At 49.3% G+C, this 19,242-nt stretch overlaps 1 protein-coding gene across 2 annotated transcripts; it reads right to left on the bottom strand.

Moving 5' to 3' along the window:
* Nucleotides 1-739: 739 nt before the first annotated feature.
* Nucleotides 740-18,614, bottom strand: Man2b1 (mannosidase alpha class 2B member 1). 2 transcript variants are annotated; one of them, XM_075976752.1, is made up of 24 exons: nt 18,400-18,614; nt 17,215-17,317; nt 16,892-17,065; nt 16,255-16,448; nt 14,909-15,041; nt 14,532-14,677; nt 12,540-12,656; nt 10,264-10,349; nt 10,062-10,182; nt 9,915-9,993; nt 9,258-9,367; nt 8,940-9,047; nt 8,619-8,735; nt 7,766-7,951; nt 4,465-4,562; nt 4,272-4,389; nt 3,127-3,245; nt 2,943-3,044; nt 2,722-2,809; nt 2,538-2,618; nt 1,926-2,153; nt 1,525-1,680; nt 1,325-1,433; nt 740-930 (listed from the first exon to the last, which is right to left on the bottom strand). In XM_075976752.1, the coding sequence occupies exons 1-24, from the start codon at nt 18,556-18,558 to the stop codon at nt 836-838; spliced, it is 3,027 nt and encodes a 1,008-aa protein (XP_075832867.1). In that variant the 5' UTR covers nt 18,559-18,614; the 3' UTR covers nt 740-835. The 2 variants fall into 2 exon arrangements, with proteins under 2 accessions (XP_075832867.1, XP_075832869.1); XM_075976754.1 differs by having other exon boundaries at nt 10,264-10,346.
* Nucleotides 18,615-19,242: the final 628 nt, after the last annotated feature.

Genomic DNA, 19,242 nt, shown 5'->3' with positions numbered 1-19,242 from the left:
TCAGTTGCTATTCTTGGGAGGCCTGCTCATTTCTGAAGGAAAATGCAGGAGGAGTGGATCTAAAAAAAGACTTTTTATTTTTTATTTTGTGTGGGTGTGTGCAGGTAACCATGACCAGCAAAGGCCAGAGGCACTGCGTCCCTCTAGGGCTGGTGTCACAGCTGGTGAGCCGCTTGATGTGGGTGCTGGAAGCTGACCTCCAATCCTCTGGAAGAACAGTTTGTGCTTTTAATGAGAGCCATCGCTCCAGCACCAGCATCTAGTTAACAAGACACCAGAACACACTAAAATCCCAGGGAGCATTAAGGTTCCACAAATTGAGAAGAGGAAGAATCTCATGGTGGAGGGGTGATGGCCTCCACCAGTGGGGAGCCTATGACTGGAAGCTGCTTCTGTCCCACCATCTCCTCCAGAACTTCCCAGATTCCTTGCCTACATCTGACCCAAAGGCCGGGCTAGAAAGACCCAGGGTGCAGCTGGCTCTGGTGCTGTGGCTCACACAGGCCTATCCTCGGTGCTTGTTGAGACAGCTGGGTGAGGGCCTGCGTAGACGCAGGATTAAAGTGGGAGGAGAGGGAGGAAGCCATGAGTGAGGGGAGGGCAGAACATGCTGTGTGGTGAGTCCAGGGGGAGGTGACCTCCAGAGAGGGCCTGGGGTCAGGACTGAGTTAGGACCGCTCACCTCCCTGGAGCTCACACTCATGTCCCCGCCTTAAAAATAATGCGGTCACTGGGCAACCTGAGTCTTAGTAGCCTTTTAATGATTTTTGTGGTAACAGCAAAAGAAAGAGAGAGAGGTCTGCCCCTCCTCCCAGCAGGTCTAGCTGACTTCTTGTCATTGAACGTTAACCACGAAGGTTCGTATTTCCATAGGCTGCAGTATGATTGAAGTAGGGTCCAAGTTGGAGGGAGGAGGATAGGAGGTGGGACCTGTTGATCAGCAGAAGAGAACTTAGGCCTGTACACAGCCATACACACCCACCTCTCAACTCTGTCCCAGGGCCTCACGTCCAGACCTTTAAACCACTTCCCTATGCCTGAACACACCTCAAGATTCCCCAAACCCCTCTCTAACTTCTAGCCATTCACTCATATCCCATAGGTGACAGACACCATCCCAGAACTCGGCACTGATGGAGATCAACACAGCCTCTGGTCAAAATTCCATGGTCCCAAACTCGGGAGCTTTGCTGGTCGGCTGGGCCCACCGCTCACACTTAAGCTTAAACTCCTGTCCGCAGGGTCTACACTGGCTCCTAGCCAACAATCCTCACACTTCACCCTCAACTGCCAGTAACAGGCAGGATTCCTGCCGGGTCTTCACCAGTATTTGTTATCCACTTCAGCCTGGAAGCCTTGGACTTGGACAGGGGCTGATTGACTGCCAGGGTGGTCTCCTGCAGGTGTGTGATCGTGAAGACCCCGAACAGGTTCTGCAGGGAATGGATGGATCCAGCTGAGATGCAAAGCCCAGCTTTTGCCAGTCTCTCTCCTCCGTCTCTTTCTCAGCTTAATCCTCCTCACCTGCAAGTTCAGGGTTACAGGGGAGCTCATGTTGCGGCCCAAATCTTCTGTCGCAGCGAACTGGTGCTCCAAACGCAGCAGCAGCGTCTTTGGTCCCCAGCGGGCCAGTGTAAGCAGATGCACCTGGGGAGGTAGGTCCCTGAGAAGTCCGGAGAACTGCGGAAAGAAAAGCTAAGTCTAAGTAGCCGGAGCCTGGCTGGCAATCAGCACTGACTTGCAGGAAATGAAGCTGAAAGGGAAGGGGCCTTGATGAGGATGGACTCGATACTGAAGCATGTTGCTTACAACAGGGTGGAACTAAGGGGAAAGACTTAAAACTGAGGATAAACTCAGTCCTGAAAAGAGGGACTCGGAAGGTGTCATTCGGGTTCCCCCTTTCTGCCCGACTCTCCGTCCCTCACCTGTGTCCTTGGTACCGCCCTGGAGGAATATAGACTGCTACCAGCCTGAGCCAGCACCACCTGAGGGGCCAGGACCACCTCCTCCGCCAGCAGTCGGTGCCTTGCAGCCGCATCACTAACAGAACTCAAAAGCACAAGGTGGCGCCCTCGCACCGTACTCCCGGCCCCTGACTCCGTCAGGGGCTCCCCCACTCCGCGGGCATCATCCTCCAGCAGCCGTCGGTGCACCTGGGAGGAAATTCCAAAAGAAACTAGAGGCAGAGTGAACGATGAAGACTAAGGTCAGGGGCTGGTAGGGGATCCCAGCAGATGTGAGGCCCGACTAACGGGAGCCCAGGACAAAGAAAGGCAAGTGTCTAACAAGAGGATCGTCATCACAGGACAAGTCAAGGCCTCAAGAGGGACTGGATAGGAGGAGGGGAATACAGAAATATAATTCCAAAGCCAGGCAAGGTGATGCAGACCTGGAATCCCGGCACAAGAAAGGGAAGAAAGGGAAGAGGATGGAACCAAGGCCACAGGCAGGATGGGGATACCAAACAGCCTTCAAGTTTGGCTGGGTCTGGGTGGGCCTGACGGGAGAAACCCAGCGTGGGTGGGGCTCCCTCTCACCATGAGCTCTAGTGAGCCATCCCGCAGACTGCTGCCCCCCTGGGAACGGTCGGTCACCACAGCCAGCTGTATGTACCCATCCTAGGTAGAAGGGTGACTGAGAAGGCGGGTCCCTGCTGGGAGCCCACCCTGCCCCAGCTATCTGGGAGGTGCTTCCAGTCTGAGGCAGCGGCAGGGCAGGTACCGTGATGTAGATCCGAGTGCTGACAGGATAGTAATTCCCAGCCACGGGTTCAGTCTGACTTAACCTCCAAGTGGGTCGACGATCACGCCTGGGAAGAGGTGTGATGTGGTCAGATTTGGGATCCTGCTTCTTCTTTGTCCCTCCACACTCATATCATCACCAAATCCCCACGGCCTTGAAACTCAACACACCACAGACTCCCCATGGTACCCTTGTCCCACCTCCTCTTGAGGATTTCCCTGCCGTTGCTGTCAGTGTAGAATTCTCCGTTCGTTCTCATTGGAGTGTCAAAGCGGCTGATGATCTCCTTTCCCCAGTGTTCTCTGTGCCCGGTGGAAAAGGACCCTTGTGAGTCTCCCAAACACCACTGTGCCTGCACCCCACTCCAGAAAGGGTGCCACTCACTCCACTGGGATTGGTCCCACCGTCCACTCCAGCTCCAAGTGACGCTGTCCTGGGTACAGACGAACCACCTGAGAACACCAGGCTGAAAAATTCTGGTGTACCTCCTGCACCAGGGCTGTCTACAGGCACACAGGAAGGCTGGAGTCAGCCACGTTGAAAATGCCGAGAATCCTGAAAAGGATCCCACTAACACCCGCTTCACAGACTAAGAATGGTGTTCTCGCTGCTTCTTCAAGAAAAATTAAGAGTGAATTATCAAATATATAACCACATATAAATGCTTTTGTTGCTGTTTCTGTGCCTGTGTGCGCGTGTGGGTTGTGTGTGTGTGTGTGTGTGTGTGTGTGTGTGTGTGTGTGTGAGAGAGAGAGAGAGAGAGAGAGAGAGAGAGAGAGAGAGAGAGAGAAGAGAGAGAAAGTCCCACTGGCCTTGAACCTGAGATCCCCCTGCCTCGCCTCAGTCACCCAGTGCTGCTGTTACACCCCTCCCTATGGTGGTGTGTGGTGATGTAAAGCTAGAACTCGGGCCTTTCTCATATGCAAGTCATCTGAATTACATTCCAAGACATAAGCTCATTTCTTAGACCTTAGTGGATGCTAAGCAATTATACTTTGACAACACCTTCGCCTCCAATTTCCAAAGTGAGGAATGGATGTGAACACATTGACAGAGATGGTTATACCAGCAGGTTTTCTCTGTCAGCAGAGGGAGCCTGGGTCTTGCTCCATATATACGGGAGAAGAAAAGCCAGACTTGGTGCTGCACTCCTGCAGTCCCAGCACTCCAGAGGCTGAGGCAATGTCGAGAGCTTTGAGACCAGGCTGGGCTACACAGTAAAACCTTCCTTGGGGAGCAGAGCAATGGTTCGGTGGGTAAAGGTGCTTGCTGCCAAGTCTGATGACCTGTATTCTCTCCTAGGGACCCACGTGGGAGACTCCCACAAATTGTCCTCTAACCTCCACACACATGCACACCGAAACACACGTGTGCGCACACACACACACACACACAAATAATATTTAAAATAATAATAAAATAGAGATGAACTAGTTCCTACCCCAGCCCACATGAGGCACATCCTGTTCCCAGATTCCACATTCCTACCCCTACCCCTCCAAACCCACTCCTGATTTCTGGCTACAGACCTTCAGCAGGTGGACCTTAGCCCAGCGGCTCACAGGAAACGGCTTGAGATAGCTGGGTCTGAAGATGTAGGCGCCAGAGGCCTGGGTACTCTTCTCATCCCCGGTGCTAGCATTGTACCTGGGCCCAGAGCAAATGAGCATCAGGGAGGGGCCTCAGCCCTGCAGCCACCCTCACACAGCAGCCCTTCCTCACCAAAAGAAGCCTTGGCTCACAGGGAGTGAGAGCTTCTGCTCCATGTTTTCAATCTTCATCAATAACCCTGTGCTGGAATCAAATGTAGCCCGGATGTACTGGGTGGGAAAACGGAGAACACGTGTAAGCAAGCGTCTCCTCAGCAGCGAATTGCTTCCCGCATCTCACGCATTGCTGCGCCTGATCCAGCAAGCAAACACATCTGCAACCCCTGCTCTGTCAGCATCGGCCACCTCTCTACACATGGCCCTCGAGGACTAACGCAGTCATTTGCAGAAACCCTCACTTCTATACTTATCCACAGCAGCAGAGCCCACTATGATACCCTAAATTGATCCCAGTCCCCATCTGCTTCAGAGCCAGATCAATATATCATCTGACCCGGGAGCTGAATGCCAGAACCCATACGGCTTCCAGGGCCCCACAGAGAGAGGTATTTTCATGCTGTAGTAGTGATCATATCTCGGTTGGCAGAGTGCTTCCTTAGTATGTACAAAGCCCTCAGTACTACATGCCTCTAATCCAGCCCTCAGGAGGTGGAGGCAGGAAGATTAGGAGTTCAATGTCATTTTGAGCTACATATCAAGTTCAAGGTCACTCTGGGCTCTATGAAAACCTGTCCCCAAAAAAATGAAGAATATTTCATTTCCTTTAAAAATCTAAAGAAAAGTTAAACAGTAACAATGAGCATGTCATAATGAGACTTGCATGGATATTGCTAATCTTTACAGAAATATCATAAAATGTTTTGTGTGGTATATCTGCATGTGTACATGTTTCTGTGTACATTCATGTGATGCATGTGGTATGCCTGCATGTGTACATATCTGTGTGTGTGTACATTCAGTGATGCATTGATGTCTACATGTGTACATGTTTGTGTATCACGTGATATGTGTGGTATGTCTGCGTGTGTACGTTTGTGTGTATATTCATGTGATGAATATGGTATGTCTGCATGTGTATGTTTGTGTATGTACATTCACATGATACATGTGGTATATCTCCATGTATATGTTTTTGTGTGTACATTCACATGATGCATGTGGTATGCCTGCATGTAAACATGTTTGTATGTGTACATTCATGTAATGCATGTGGAAGCCAGGGGCTGAAGTTGGCTGGGTGTCAATGGTTCTAACATAATTTTTTATTTTTTAATCTTTTTTTAATGATTTACTTTTACTTTTTATGTGCACTGGTGTTTTGCCTACATCTATGTCTATAAGGGTGTCAGATCTCCTGGAACAGGAGTCACAGGCAGTTGAGAGCTGCCGTGTGGGTGCTGGGAAATGAACCTGGGTCCTCTGGAAGAGAAGCCAGAGAGCTCCACCACTGAGCCATCTCTCCAGCCCCTTCTATTTTGATTTTTTGAGCCGGGTTTGCACCATGCACCTCTGGCGAGCCTGAGCTCACTCTGTAGACCAGCATGTACATGTACCTTGTTCTTAGAGATAGAGTTTCTCACTGAATCTGGAGTTCACCAACTCAACAACACTGTCTGGCCAAGAAGCCTCACCAATCCCAACTGTGCCCACAAGGTATCAGGGCTATAAACATATGCACCACACTGATGCCCACATCATCCTGATACAGTTTTAATATATTTTATGGAAGAAGGAGCCCACAAAGCAAATATGCCAGGTTTCAGGACAGACTGCTTTTCTTTCTTTCACTTACCTGGGTTTTGGGGGTTTTGTTGTTTTTTGTTGTTGGTGGTGGTGGTGGTTTTTTGGTTTGATTTGGTTTGGTTTACTTTTTCGTTTTAGTTCTTTTTTTTATGGTTTTTGATTTTGAGGTACTATGTAGCTCTGTCTGTCCTAGAACTCACTCTGAAGAACAGCCTGACCTTGAACTCACAGAGATCCACCTGCCTCTGCCTCTCAAGTGCTGGGATTAAAGGCACACAACACTATACCTGGTCAGGATTTCTTTTAAGATTATTTTTTTATTATTTTTAATTATGTACATGGGTGAGTAGGTATGTGTCTGCAAGGCCAGAGGCAGTGTCCCCCTAGATCTGGAGTTACAGGCAGTTGATTATGAGCTGCTAGACTTGGGCACTGGGAACCAAACTTGGTTTCTTTGCAAGAGCAGTGCAAGCTCTTACCCTGCTGAGCCATTTCTCTAGCTGTGCTGGGTCATTTTATGTCAACTTGACAGAGTTAGAGTCATCAAAGAGGAGGGAACCTCAACTGATGAAATGCCTCTATATGATATAAAGGCTATAGGCAAGCTTGTAGAACATTTTCTAAATTAGTGGTTGATGGGACAAGACCCAGCCCATTGTAGGTAGAGACACCCCTGAGCTGGTGGTCCTAGGTGCTATAAGAAAGCAGACTGAGCAAGCCGTAAAGAGCAAGCCAGTAAGCAGCTCCCCTCCATGGCCTCTGCATCAGCTCCTGCCTCCAGGTTCCTGCCATGCTTGAGTTCCTGTCCTGATTTCCTTCAATGATGAACTGTTTCCTGGAAGTGTAAGCAAAATGAACCCTGAACCCGTTCCTCCCAACTTGTTCTGGTCACGTGTTTCATCAAAACAGTGAAAACCCTAACTAAGACACTAACTCCTCCTTTATCTGTTTCTGAGGTACTGGGGGTGGAGCCCAGGGCTTCACAAACACTAAGCAAGTATCTATCACTGAAGTCCAATTCGAGCCTTCAACTGTCTCCTTATCAAAGAAGCCTTCCTTGACCCCTCAATAGCTACTTGCCATGGGCCCTGACATAGCTCTATCAGCGTCATGGTCACACTAGATTTATACAATGCTCCAGAAAGGAAACTGAGGCTCCAAGGTCACCCTCCTCACTGAAGAACACACAGTGAGATGAGTGAGAACCAAGAACCAGAAACCCACTGATCCAGAATCCAAACTGTTGATAATACTTGAAATTGTCACTGAGGTTGGCCACAGTGGTAGCACACGCCTTTAATCCCAGCACTCATGAGGCAGAGGCAGGCAGATCTCTGTGAGTTTGAGGCCAGCCGGGTCTACAGAGCAAGTTCCAGGACAGACTCCAAAGCTATACAGAAACCCTGTCTTGGGGGGCTGGAGAGATGGCTCAGAGGTTAAGAGCATTGCCTGCTCTACCAAAGGTCCTGAGTTCAATTCCCAGCAACCACATGGTGGCTCACAACCATCTGCAATGGGGTCTGATGCCCTCTTCTGGCTAGCAGGCATACACACAGAATATTGTATACATAATAAATAAATAAATATTTAAAAAAAAAAAGAAACCCTGTCTTGCGGGGAGTGGGGATGTTACATAGGCAAGGAAGGGGATTCAAGGAGAGTCTTCTCACCTCATTTTCAATGGCCAAGACTTGGGACCTGTCATGGGACCTGTGTTTCCTGGAGGTGGCCTGAAGGCTGTTCTGGTCAGACACCTTGTCCACAGTGTAGATGCTGAAACCCAGGGCAGGCACTGAGGCTGAGAACAGCAAGTCCCACTGGTCCTTCTTACCAAAGGAGCTGGGGACCATCACCACCTTGAGTGGAAGAGGATGCTGGTCAAGAGTCAAGAAGACAGGCATGGGTGCAAGCATCAGCCTCAGAGAGTAAGGAACAGGGAAGGAGAAACCTAGGTGTGACAGGGTAAGGAAGAAGACATTTGCCTAGCACATCTATACCTAGTTCAAGGAAGAAGAAATAGGAAGGAGAGGGAGAAGGGAAAGGAGGAAAGACAGAAGGAGAGGAAGGGGAAGGTATCCAGAGAGAAACTAGGGGTCTGGGAGAAAATAGGAAACAGAGCAAGAGATGGAACAGGGGTAAAGAGGTTCAGGAAAGGAGCCTCCTGGGGTGAAGAGGCTGACCATAAACAGAGAGTCTGCTAGGGAAACGGTGAGGCCACCCGGATCTGCAATCCTAATACTCGGGAGGTTAAGGCAGGAAGACCACAAGTTGGAGGCTAGCCTGGGCTACACAGTGAAAGCCTGTCAGAAGGAAGAAAGAGGAGAGAGAGGGTTAGAACAAAGAAAGGAAGGAAGGGGAATTCCAAGTGGGACATCCAGAAGGGCTGTCACTTACGGAAGGGCGATGTTCCTGATGTCTTAAGGGACAGAGGTGGGAAACACAAGAAGAGAAAGAAGCTCATGGAGATATCCACAAGATCTGGGGGATGCACTGGGGAAGGGAAGAGACATTGGGCAGGCTCACATTATTGCGTACAGTCTTTCCATCAGGGTCCTTCACAAAGAAGATGCCTTCGCCAACCGGCAGCCGGACCATATGATTCACCTTCCGGCCCAGGGGGTTGTAAATAGTTACCTGGAACTACGGCAGGAAGGACAAAGTCACAGCAGGCCGCCAAACCCATCTTCCCAGGACAAGCCATGCCCCTTGTGATGAACTATCCTGTCCCAGTGTCCCTGGACCAAGAATGGCCCTCCAAAAAGAAATTAAGCAACCACTCCATCCCGTCACCGCAGGCTTCACCTTCTGGGGTTCTGTCTCGTCTGCCTCCCAGCCCCTACTCACGTGCTCTGAATTCTGGCTGACCGGACAGACGCTGATGTTGAGCTCTCGGCAGAATGAGAAGTTCTGTTTGTAGTAGCTGAGCTGCGACAGAGCATTGCTCACCAGAACCTGGTGAGGATCACCAAAGGACCTGAACCAAAGGAGTGTACCCCAGGAAGCCTGGCCGTGCCCCCACCAAGGCCCAGTCTCTCCGACCTAGACCCTGCCCCATTTCCTGTAAGCTCCACCCCTTCTCTCCCAAGAATGGTCACCTCTTCATTCTCCCACAACCCTGGACCACGCCCCTTCCTAGATCCTTCATGGTCCTGTCCCTCACACCTCACAGGGTCCCCAGCCTGCTGCCAGCTGCCGTGCATAGTCATCTGCAACGTTCTGCCGTGCGGTACCAGTGACCGCGTCGTGGTGCTGGAGCACCGCCATTGCCTCGTCTGCCAACAGAACACCGATCAGATACCATCTCCCACACAACTCTGAGCCCCACCACCAAGTAAGCGCACACAAAGGGTCGGGTGCAGGATTACAGGGTTCTTAGGTGAATTAAGAATGGCTCTGGAAGGCTGGAGCCATTGATGGCTAAGAGCACTGGCTGACCTTTCAAAGGGCCAGTGTTTGACTCCTGATATCACATGCGTCTGTAAGTCTATAGAAGCTGTCTAGAACTTTAACTCTAGGGAATGTGACACTCCCTTTGGCCTCCAAAGTCACCAGATATGTTTGTGGTACACTAATATACATACAAAACACTCACACACATAAAAATAAATTTAAAAGAAAGAATCTCAAAGTCTAGGGATGTAACTCAGTGATCAGTGGAACACTTAGTGGTACATTTGAATGCTGTCTAGCATTCAAGATGTCCAGGGTTCGATCCCCAGGACCACCGAAAGTAAAGTGTGCCCTAGGGATGGTTTTGGTTTCTGGCCTCAATCCTTCTTCCTCCCACTCCATTCAACCCCATGGTCGACAGACACTCACTAAGGGGTCCACTGTCTCCTGTGCCATAGGATCCCAAGTTGGCTGCCACACCAGCCAGTGCCTCCAGCTGGTTGCACACCTGAGGAGAAAGAGGTATGTTAGGCCCCAGCTCCCCTGGGCCTCTTGGCTCCCCACATGCTCACTCACCTGCAGGAAGTTGTAGCTGAGGCGCTCATAGCGTTTGAGGGCCGGCCTGCTAGAAAAATAGCCCGTCCAGAACATGTGGGGGCCGTCGGCATACGGAAAGAAGTCGTCCTCCTTCACAGACCTGCACAGGGGCATTTAGAGCAATCAACCCACAGAGCAGGCCGACCCCACCCCAAGCTCCCCAGTCCCCTGCCCCAAATACCAGGTTAGATTGGCCTTGTTCAGCTCCCAGAGGTAACACGTAGGAGTGGAGTAGAGAACGTGGACCCGGCTTCCGTTTACCTGCTGCTGGTGGAAGACATGTGTGAGCCTCGGGATCTGCACCTTCCCGCGGCCCACAGGCATCCAATAGGTGGAGTTCTCGACACTTTTTGTTGTTCTTTTTAAGGTTTATTTCTTTATTTAATGTTCATATTTAATGTTTTGCATGCATGTGTGTCCATGCACCCCCTGCATTCCTGGTGCCCATGAAGGTCAGAAAAGGGTGACAGAACCCCTGGAACTGGAATTACAGATGCTGTGAGACACCAGGGGGTCCTCTGGAAGGGCAGCCAATGCTCAGCCTCTGAGCCATCTCTCCAGCTCCTAGTCACCCTTTCTGAGTACACAGCAGTGGTCAAATGTGGGTGTATGTCTTGGTCAAGACCAAACACTGTCACTCTTAAAAGGACTTCAGGGATAATTCTATAATTTTACACAACTTTTCCTTATTTATTTATTTATTTATTTTGGTTTTTCGAGACAGGGTTTCTCTGTAGCTTTGGAGCCTGTCCTGGAACTAGCTCTTGAAGACCAAGCTGGCCTCAAACTCACAAAGATCCATCTGCCTCTGCCTCCCGAGTGGTGGGATTAAAGGCGTGCACCACCACCGCCTGGCTCCTTTTCTTTTTTGTTTTGTTTGAAGCAGTCTCCTGTGTTATCCAGCTGCCCTGGCTGGCCTAGAATTTTTTAATTCAAGTGATCCTCCTGCCTCAGCCTCCCTGGTCACTGGGACTACAAGCATGGACAGGGGCACCTACCTGGTTTACAAAAATTTCTAAATAATTCCAACTTTATTATTTAAAACAGGAAGAGATTTGCGTGTGTAGCTCAGTTGGTATGGGGCTTGCGTGGCTTGCACAAAGCCAAGTTTAACCCCCAGCACACCTTAAGAGGTACAAGCCTAGCAAAAGTTCAAGGTCATTCCAGCACTCAAGAGGTACAAACAGGCGGATCTCTGTGATCTCAAGACCTACCAGGGATATATAGCAATATCCTGTTTTTAAACAAACAGACAGAAATGGCTCAGTGGTTAAGACCACCAGTTGGCTGTTTCAGAGAACCCAGATTCAACTCTCAACAACACATGGCAGCTTACAATTATCTGAAAGTCCAGTTCCAGGAAATCCAATGCCCTCTTCTGGCCTCAGTACCAAACATATACATGGTGCACAGATACATATGCAGACAAAATACCCATACACACAAACAAATAACGTTTTTAGAGGAGGAACAGGGGGCACAGGAAGAGGAGCATGTAGAAGAGAAGGGGGTGGATGAGAAGAAGAGAAAGGGAAAAATCTAGGGACAGAGCAGCAGAAATGACGAGGCTGATCATGGAGTCATGCACCTTTAATCCCAGCACTTGGGAAGTAGAGGCAGGAAGATTAGGAATTCACGGTTATGCTCAGCTATACATTGAGTTTGAGGCCAACCTAATCTATTGGAAAGTTTGTCTCAAAAAACCTAAAGTGGCTGTGGAAATGACTCAGCAGGTAAGAATGCTTGTGTAATGGCCTGAGTTCAATCTGCAGAACACACATAAAACACTCGGACTAGCACCTATGAGCCTGTACTCCAGCACTGCGGAGGGCCAGGACAAGAGGACCGTGCAGCTTTGTTGGCTGCCGCCTCGCTAGCTTCAGGTTCAGTTCTCAGCGGAATGAGACAGAGACCAATAAAGCAGGACACTGAATATCCTTCCCTGGCCTCCAAGAACAAACGTGGTCATGTGCACCTACACACATGCACACATACATACACACACACATGCATACACATGCAATACACAATTTACAATTTTACAAAACTGAAACTATACTGGGTGTGGTAGCACATGCCTTCAGTCCCAACACCCAAGAGGCAGAGGCAGGGGGATCTCTGTGAGTTGAGGCCAGCCTGGTCTACAGAGTGAGTTCCAGGACAGCTAGGACTACACCAGAAACCCTGTCTCAAAGAAAAATCAAAAGGAAACTAAAACTAAAAATAACTTTTCTCTATTTTGGTTTTGTGTATGATTTTGTTTTTGAGACAGGGTCTCGTGTGTGTGTGTGTGTGTGTGTGTGTGTGTGTGTGTGTGTGTGTGTGTGTCCCAGGCTGGTCTTCAGCATCCCCAGTAGTGGGGTGCACCACTATGCATGGCTCTCTTCCCTTTATCACTTACCTCAGGCATTTGACTGCAGTGATAGAAAGCTGATTGCCACACAGGGGCACACTGACCTGTTCGTTGACCAGGCGGATAAGCTTGTCCATGTTTTTGAACCACATGTTGGCATTCTCATACTGGAAGTCTGAACCCATGGTCATCACAGTATGGTTGGTTCGGTAATACTTTTGCTATGGATGAGAAGGCAATCATTAGGCCAGGGTGTCCTGGACTATCCCTACACCTACCCCTAAGTACATGTGAGAGCCTTGGGATGTAGTTCCACGTGAGAACACTAGTCTAGCATGTTCAAAACCCATTGGATCCCCAATACAAAAAAATAATACTGCACTTAACAAGAAATGACTAGGGGCTGGAGAGATGGCTCAGAGGTTAAGAGCATTGCCTGCTCTTCCAAAGGTCCTGAGTTCAATTCCCAGCAACCACATGTTGGCTCACAACCATCTGTAATGAAGTCTGGTGCCCTCTTCTGGCCTGCAGACATACACGCAGACAGAATATTGTACACATAATAAATAAAAATGTATAAAAAAAATGAAATAAAAAAAAAGAAGAAATGACTATGGCACATAGAAACAGAGGTAAACACAAAAATAACGAGTGAGAGGCTGGGGATGTGACTCCATCAGCCGAGTGTTTGACTAGCATGCACCAAGTCTTGGGTCTAATCTCCAGCACTGTAGAAATTAGGCATGGTGGTGTACATCTATGTTCTCAGGACTCAGGAAATGGTGGTAGGAGGGTCAAAAGCTCAAAGCCAGCCTCGCCTACACAGCAAGTTCAAAGCCAGCGTGGGCTACATGAGACCTCATCTATAAAGAACAAAAACAACCAGTAGTTGCTGAAGTACTCTAGGGTTGATTACTCCGATGAGGCGACAAGGACTGGAGGAGGAGGCCGCTTAGCCCCGAAATAACCACACAGATACTGTATTAATTAAATCACTGCTTGGCCCATTAGCTCTAGCTTCTTATTGGCTAACTTTACATCTGAATTTAACCCATTTCTAGTAATCTATGTATTGCCACGTGGCTGTGGCTTACTGGGTAAAGTTCTGTCCGTCTCCAGCGGGGCTACATGGCTTCTCTCTGACCCTGCCTCCTTTCTCCCAGCATTCACTTTAGTTTTCCCCACCTAGCTCTGTTCTTTTGCCCTCACAGGCTAAGACAGTTCTTTATTCATTAACCAATAAAAGCAGCACATAGACAGAAGGACCTCCCACACGAAGGGACTGGACCAAACTCTCATGCATTCTCCTCCTCCTTCCTGTTTATTTGGGAGGGGAGGGAGAGCATGCTATGGTGTCCACTTACAGCACCAGCTTGGAGGCTGGAGGACAGTTTCCAGGAGCCATTGCTCTCCTTCCACCAAGTGGGTTCTGGAAACTGAACTCAGGTGTTTGGACAGCAAACACCTTTATCGACTGAGCCTTCTCACTGGTCCACTTTTTTTGTTTGTTTACTCGTTTTGTTTTGAGACAGAGCTTCCAGAGATCTGATTGCCTCTGTCCACCCCCAGTGCTGGGATTTAAGGTGTACACCACCATAGCTGGCCCACATCTTCTTTTTTTTTTTTAAATAAGGAGTATAAATAAGTATGTGTCTCTATTTTCTGTTTATTTACATGTGTTTGTGAGGCATGCATTTGCCTCTACACATGTGCACAAATCAGAAGAGTGTCAGGTGTCCCCTTACCATTCTCCACCTATGCCTTTGAGGCAGAGTCTCTCCCTGAACTTGGAACTTGCATTTTCTTCGCTAGGCTGAAATTCAGAAGCTCCAGTGATCCTCCTATCTCTACACTCCTTGGAGCTAGGACTCCAGATAACTCTCATACAGGAGTTCGCAGTCAGAATGACTAGTTTATTATGTGGGTGCCGGGATCTGAACTCTGACCTTCATAATTGAACAGCAAGTGCTCTGAAGTGCTGAGCTATTTATCCAGCTCCTTGTGTATCTGTCTAATGAAGAATAAATCCCAAAGGGAAATCCCTTGGAGGTTCTGGACCTACATGCTGTGGACCATGGTCTAGATATCCATGTTACCTGGGAATAGGCCAGCTCCAGGAAGTAATTGACCATAGTAACGGCATTGAACTCAGGGCTTTTGGGATCCTCCACCATGGGTTTGTCTGCACACAGCACATCCCAACACAGGTTCTTTGGAGGGTTGTAATTATTGGGGAGCACACCTGTAAACCAAATTGGACTCAGCACCCCAGGCCTTCCCTGGGGTCAGAGCCTGCCATGACCCACCCAGAATAGACTTCTGAATTAGAAAGGGCTGATACAAAAAGAACACATAGAGCCCAGCTCAAAAAACATTAAAAATTCTAGGATAATCACAGCATATCACAAAATCATACGGGGACCCTTCTGAGCCTGAGGTCTTGTGTGACTGCCCTACCCTTCCACCTCCTCACCTGTGAAGAGGTCGGCAGCTGGGGGCTTCAAGCTGGCACTGGCCCTCCACACCTCCTCCATCTTCAGTTTCTTCTGCCGAACAATTTTATCTTGATAGTCAATGCGCCCAAGGAAGAAGCCATCAAAACCCATCTGGAGTGCAAAGGGGTGGAGTGAAGGGGTGCAGGTGCTTCTTGCCCAGTTGGAAAAGACAGCACAGAAAAACTACGCACAGCCGGGCGGTGGTGGCGCACGCCTTTAATCCCAGCACTTGGGAGGTAGAGGCAGGCAGATCTCTGTCAGTTCGAGACCAGCCTGGTCTACAAGAGCTAGTTCCAGGACAGGCTCCAAAACCACAGAGAAACCCTGTCTCGAAAAAGCAAAAAAAAGAAAAGAAAAGAAAAAACTACGCACAACTAAAACCAGGTTTTCAGGGGGAGGGGTTGGAAAGATGGCTCGGTGGCTAAGAGCCCTATCTGCTCTTTCAGAAGACCAGGATTCAATACCCAACATCTATATGGTGGCTCACAACCATCCATTATTCCAGTTCCAGGAGATCCTACAACCCTCCTCTACAGGCACCGCACACACATGGGCCACAGACATACACGCAGGCAAAACACATATATTAAATAATACATGGCATAACAAAACACCCATACATTTAAATAATAAAACTAAAGAAAAATATAGCTAGATTTTTTTTTTTTTTTTTTTTTTTTTTTTAGTTTTTCAAGACAGGGTTTCTCTGTGGCTTTGGAGCCTGTATAGCTAGATTTTTTTTTTTTCTTTTTGAGACAAGGTCTCAGTCCGAGGCCATGCTGACCTCAAGCTCACAGTCCTCCTGCACCAGCCTCCCAAGTACTGATATGACAGACATGGGTCACACAAAGCCTGTGTGCTTCTAAGCTTGAGAAGGCTCAGCAAAAAAGAGGAGGCTCTAAAGACAAAACCCCTTCCATGTCGCTGGTTATGTCAAAGCCAAAAGGAGGCTTCTCCACGCTCTACGATCCAAAGTGGGGATACGTAAGCACAGACAAGAAGCTGGTTCTGAAGCAGGGTAGCGCCACTGCTCAGAGAGGAGCCTCAACCTTAGCAGGCTAGTGAAGTCCAAATTCTAGTAAGGCCTGGGCAAGGGAGGAGACCAAACCAGCTGGAGCGAGACAAAGAGTTTAGACCTGCGGTGCCCTAGGACATAGACCAAGGCTTGAACTCAACTCCCTAGAGTTAAATTCACCCAGGAACTGGGGCCTCAGCAAGTCAGGGTCTAGTCCCAGGAACTGCTAGAGAAAGGCAGTGTTTGAGCAACTAAAGGAAGAGTCAAAGTTAAGGGGCAGGTCCAGAAAGAAAACAGGGAAGCTGGCACCTGGGCAAACAGAGAGGCCTGTTCTCGAGAGTGGCCAAAAGGGTCAATATGCCAGGCTACACGGGGTCGCCCACTGCCACCGAATGTTTCTTGCAGGAAGCGTAGCCCAAGTGTCATCTGGTCCACAATAGCACCATAGTGGGTAGTGGCCTCGTCATTCATCACCCAGCCGCCATTGACAAACTCCAGGCGCCCTGTGCAAGGGGCACAAGGGGAGAAGGGTGTGTGTTAGGAGCAGGGCTATCATGAACAACGCTAGGAAAACTGACTGTACTGTTACTGAAGCTGGAGAGGAGGGGAGTTTCCAAGCCAGTATGCTTAGATCTGCATGACAGGCTTCCCGGGAAGCCACTGGAGGCAGGGCCTTGCGGGACACAAGTCTCCACATGAAGGGGGATTCTAAGCAGGTAGAACTATAGATACAGTGTGTATACACAATGATATGATACAAATTCCACTAGGGAAGCAGGAGGATTTCCACAAGTTCAAGGCCAGCCTGCTGTACATATCAAGTTCCAGGTCAGGAAGGGCTATGTAATAAGATACTGTCCCAATAGATAATAGTAATAAATAAGGAAATAATCTCTGAAATGAAGCTGGGCTGGGCTTCCTCCTCCACTCCTTTGGGCAGGCTCACCCTGGTGCACCAGTTCCCGTACGGTGTCTTTTGTTTCATTTGTCTGCTCCTTCCACCAACGGGAAAAGAAAGCCATCTCCACGTAGATGAAGCGACGGGTGGGATCCTCCAGCAGAGAGGAGATTACCGAGTCTAGGATGTACTGAACAGATGCGTGCTGAATATCATTTAGGACTGTGGACATAAAGGTCAGGCAGTGAGAGACCACTAGGAGACATGTCTTGATACAAGAGTCCAGATGACTCAGTGTTCTCATCCCAATGTTCACGTCCCTGAAAAAGTTAGCGGGAACCCCCCCCCACACACACACACTCTCTACTCACTGCCATAATAGTACTGGTCCACTGTCTTCAGCCAGCCTACGTCATCATGTGTATGAGGCAACAGGTGCACGTTGAGCATGCCCGGCTTCACTGGGGGACATGTCTGCACAGAGACGCCAAAACAGACACATTTGCTGTGAGTTGAGAGACCGGCAGGTTGGGGACTCTGAAGTAGAATCTTTGCCTAGCATGTCCAAGACTATAGGCTTGGCCTCTACCGTCACAAAACAGGCAAGGAGGTGGTAAAACACAAGTCTTGACTCTGAAGTGACAGAGAGGTCAAACACTCAGTAAAGTGGTGGAGGCGCATGCCTTTAATCCCAGCACTTGGAGGCCAGCGGATCTCTGTGAGTTCGAGGCCAGCCTGGTCTACAAGTGCTACCAGGACAGAATCCAAAGCTACAGAGAAACCCTGTTTCGAAAAAACAAACAAACAAAAGCTATCATCATCTGTCCCAGGCTGTCTCAAGTAGGACACACCAAGTATTGTGCTCATAGACACAAGTCCCAGTTTGTACAAACCCCATAGAGCAGATTTCCTCCTCTAGAGTAACAACTTTAATAGTAGCTGGAGTTAGCTAGGTATTCACAGACAGCAGGCAAGCGGCCTGCGCTGTGGCGAAATATTAGCTCTAGTTGTGCAGTGAGGCACGGTGTAGAGAGGTGACTTGCACAAGGAAGGAGTCAAGAAGCTGAGGAGCCAAACTGGGACTCCAGGCAACCTGAAGGGAGATGACTAGGGATGAGCAGCCCAGCTCACATACTCTTACTCTGGAAGTGAAGATGGGGAGCCCTTCCACGTGATGTGGTCAGATCTGCAAGGCTGGCTTTTCAACAGAGCCGCGCCAAATGGGGATCTGGGAAATGCACTGTCACCAAACAGCGAATTCATGCAAGTGGAACCATAGAAAGCACAACCCGTTCAAGCTTAGAGTCCTGTTGTCAAGAAGCGCTCATCCTTAGCCCAACCAATCACAGTTAAGTGCACACAAAGTCCAAGCGGGGAGGTGGATACAGTCTTGAGCAGCCCTGTTGTCAGGCGCACGCCAGACCTTTTCAGAAACCCAATGCACGCACTTAGATCACACCACCAGATCAGCAGCAGTTACTATATAAATCATTGTCACCCACACCTCTGGTTCAACTCCAGCCCAAAGACATTTCCTCCCTCGGACCCCAGCTCACCTCGTAGCCCGCGGCCCAAGCGCCAGGTGAGGCCAGTAACAGCCAAAATATTAAAGAAATAGGCAAGACAGGCGAACCTAGAGTGCAGGAGTTCATCCAGACCCAACCAACACTCCCGCCACCAGCACAGACACCAGAGGCCAGCCGTGGGGTGCCCATGGTTCCGGAGAGGCCGCTTCCGCGGGCTTCCCTAACCCAGCCAAGTCCCCGCGAATGCTCCGCCCCCAGAAACCAAACTAGCCAATCAGCGCGGAAGGGGGCAGGGCCTAGGTAGTGAGGAATTTAGTTGCTAGGGAAGTACTGAGTCTGTCCCCCACCCCCATTACACCCAGGGTTCTTTTGGCAGCAGACCTTAGCTGTAAGGCTTTGCTATGCTTTTGTATGAGTGTGGGCAAAGGATTCAACGTTCCAGTGGACGTCAGTGCTTCCTAAGGGGTGGAAAGTGTAGAAGGGATTCTAGGGTACCACACTCTCTTTAGGGCTGAGGTCCTAGAAGCTGGGGTCGAAAACAGTTCTGGTCTGCCTTGTGGGGCTTGGGACAAACCGCCACCGAAATATCAGAGATGTCAGAGATGAGGCACTCAGCCGGGTCTGAACAGCTCAACAGCTGGAAAGCGCCTTGGAGGGGAGGGAGAACCCTGAGTCTTTCGTGCCCTTTCCAACCCCTACAGTCTGTTCATTATTCTGTTGCTCTAATAAGAAAAGCCCAGGCCAGAGTTTGGTGTGTTGGTATATAGCTGTAATCTTAGCATGCTTGAAGGCTGGGACGGGATATTGCCATCCCAGATACATGATTACCAGGTCTGCCAGGGCTATACAGAACACACAAATACAGCTCTGGAG

The sequence above is a fragment of the Microtus pennsylvanicus genome, chromosome 6, assembly GCF_037038515.1.
Source record: "Microtus pennsylvanicus isolate mMicPen1 chromosome 6, mMicPen1.hap1, whole genome shotgun sequence".
Taxonomy (NCBI): Eukaryota; Metazoa; Chordata; class Mammalia; order Rodentia; family Cricetidae; genus Microtus; species Microtus pennsylvanicus.
Note: the sequence above shows the minus strand (reverse complement) of the source record. Positions and strands in the feature narration are given on the sequence as shown.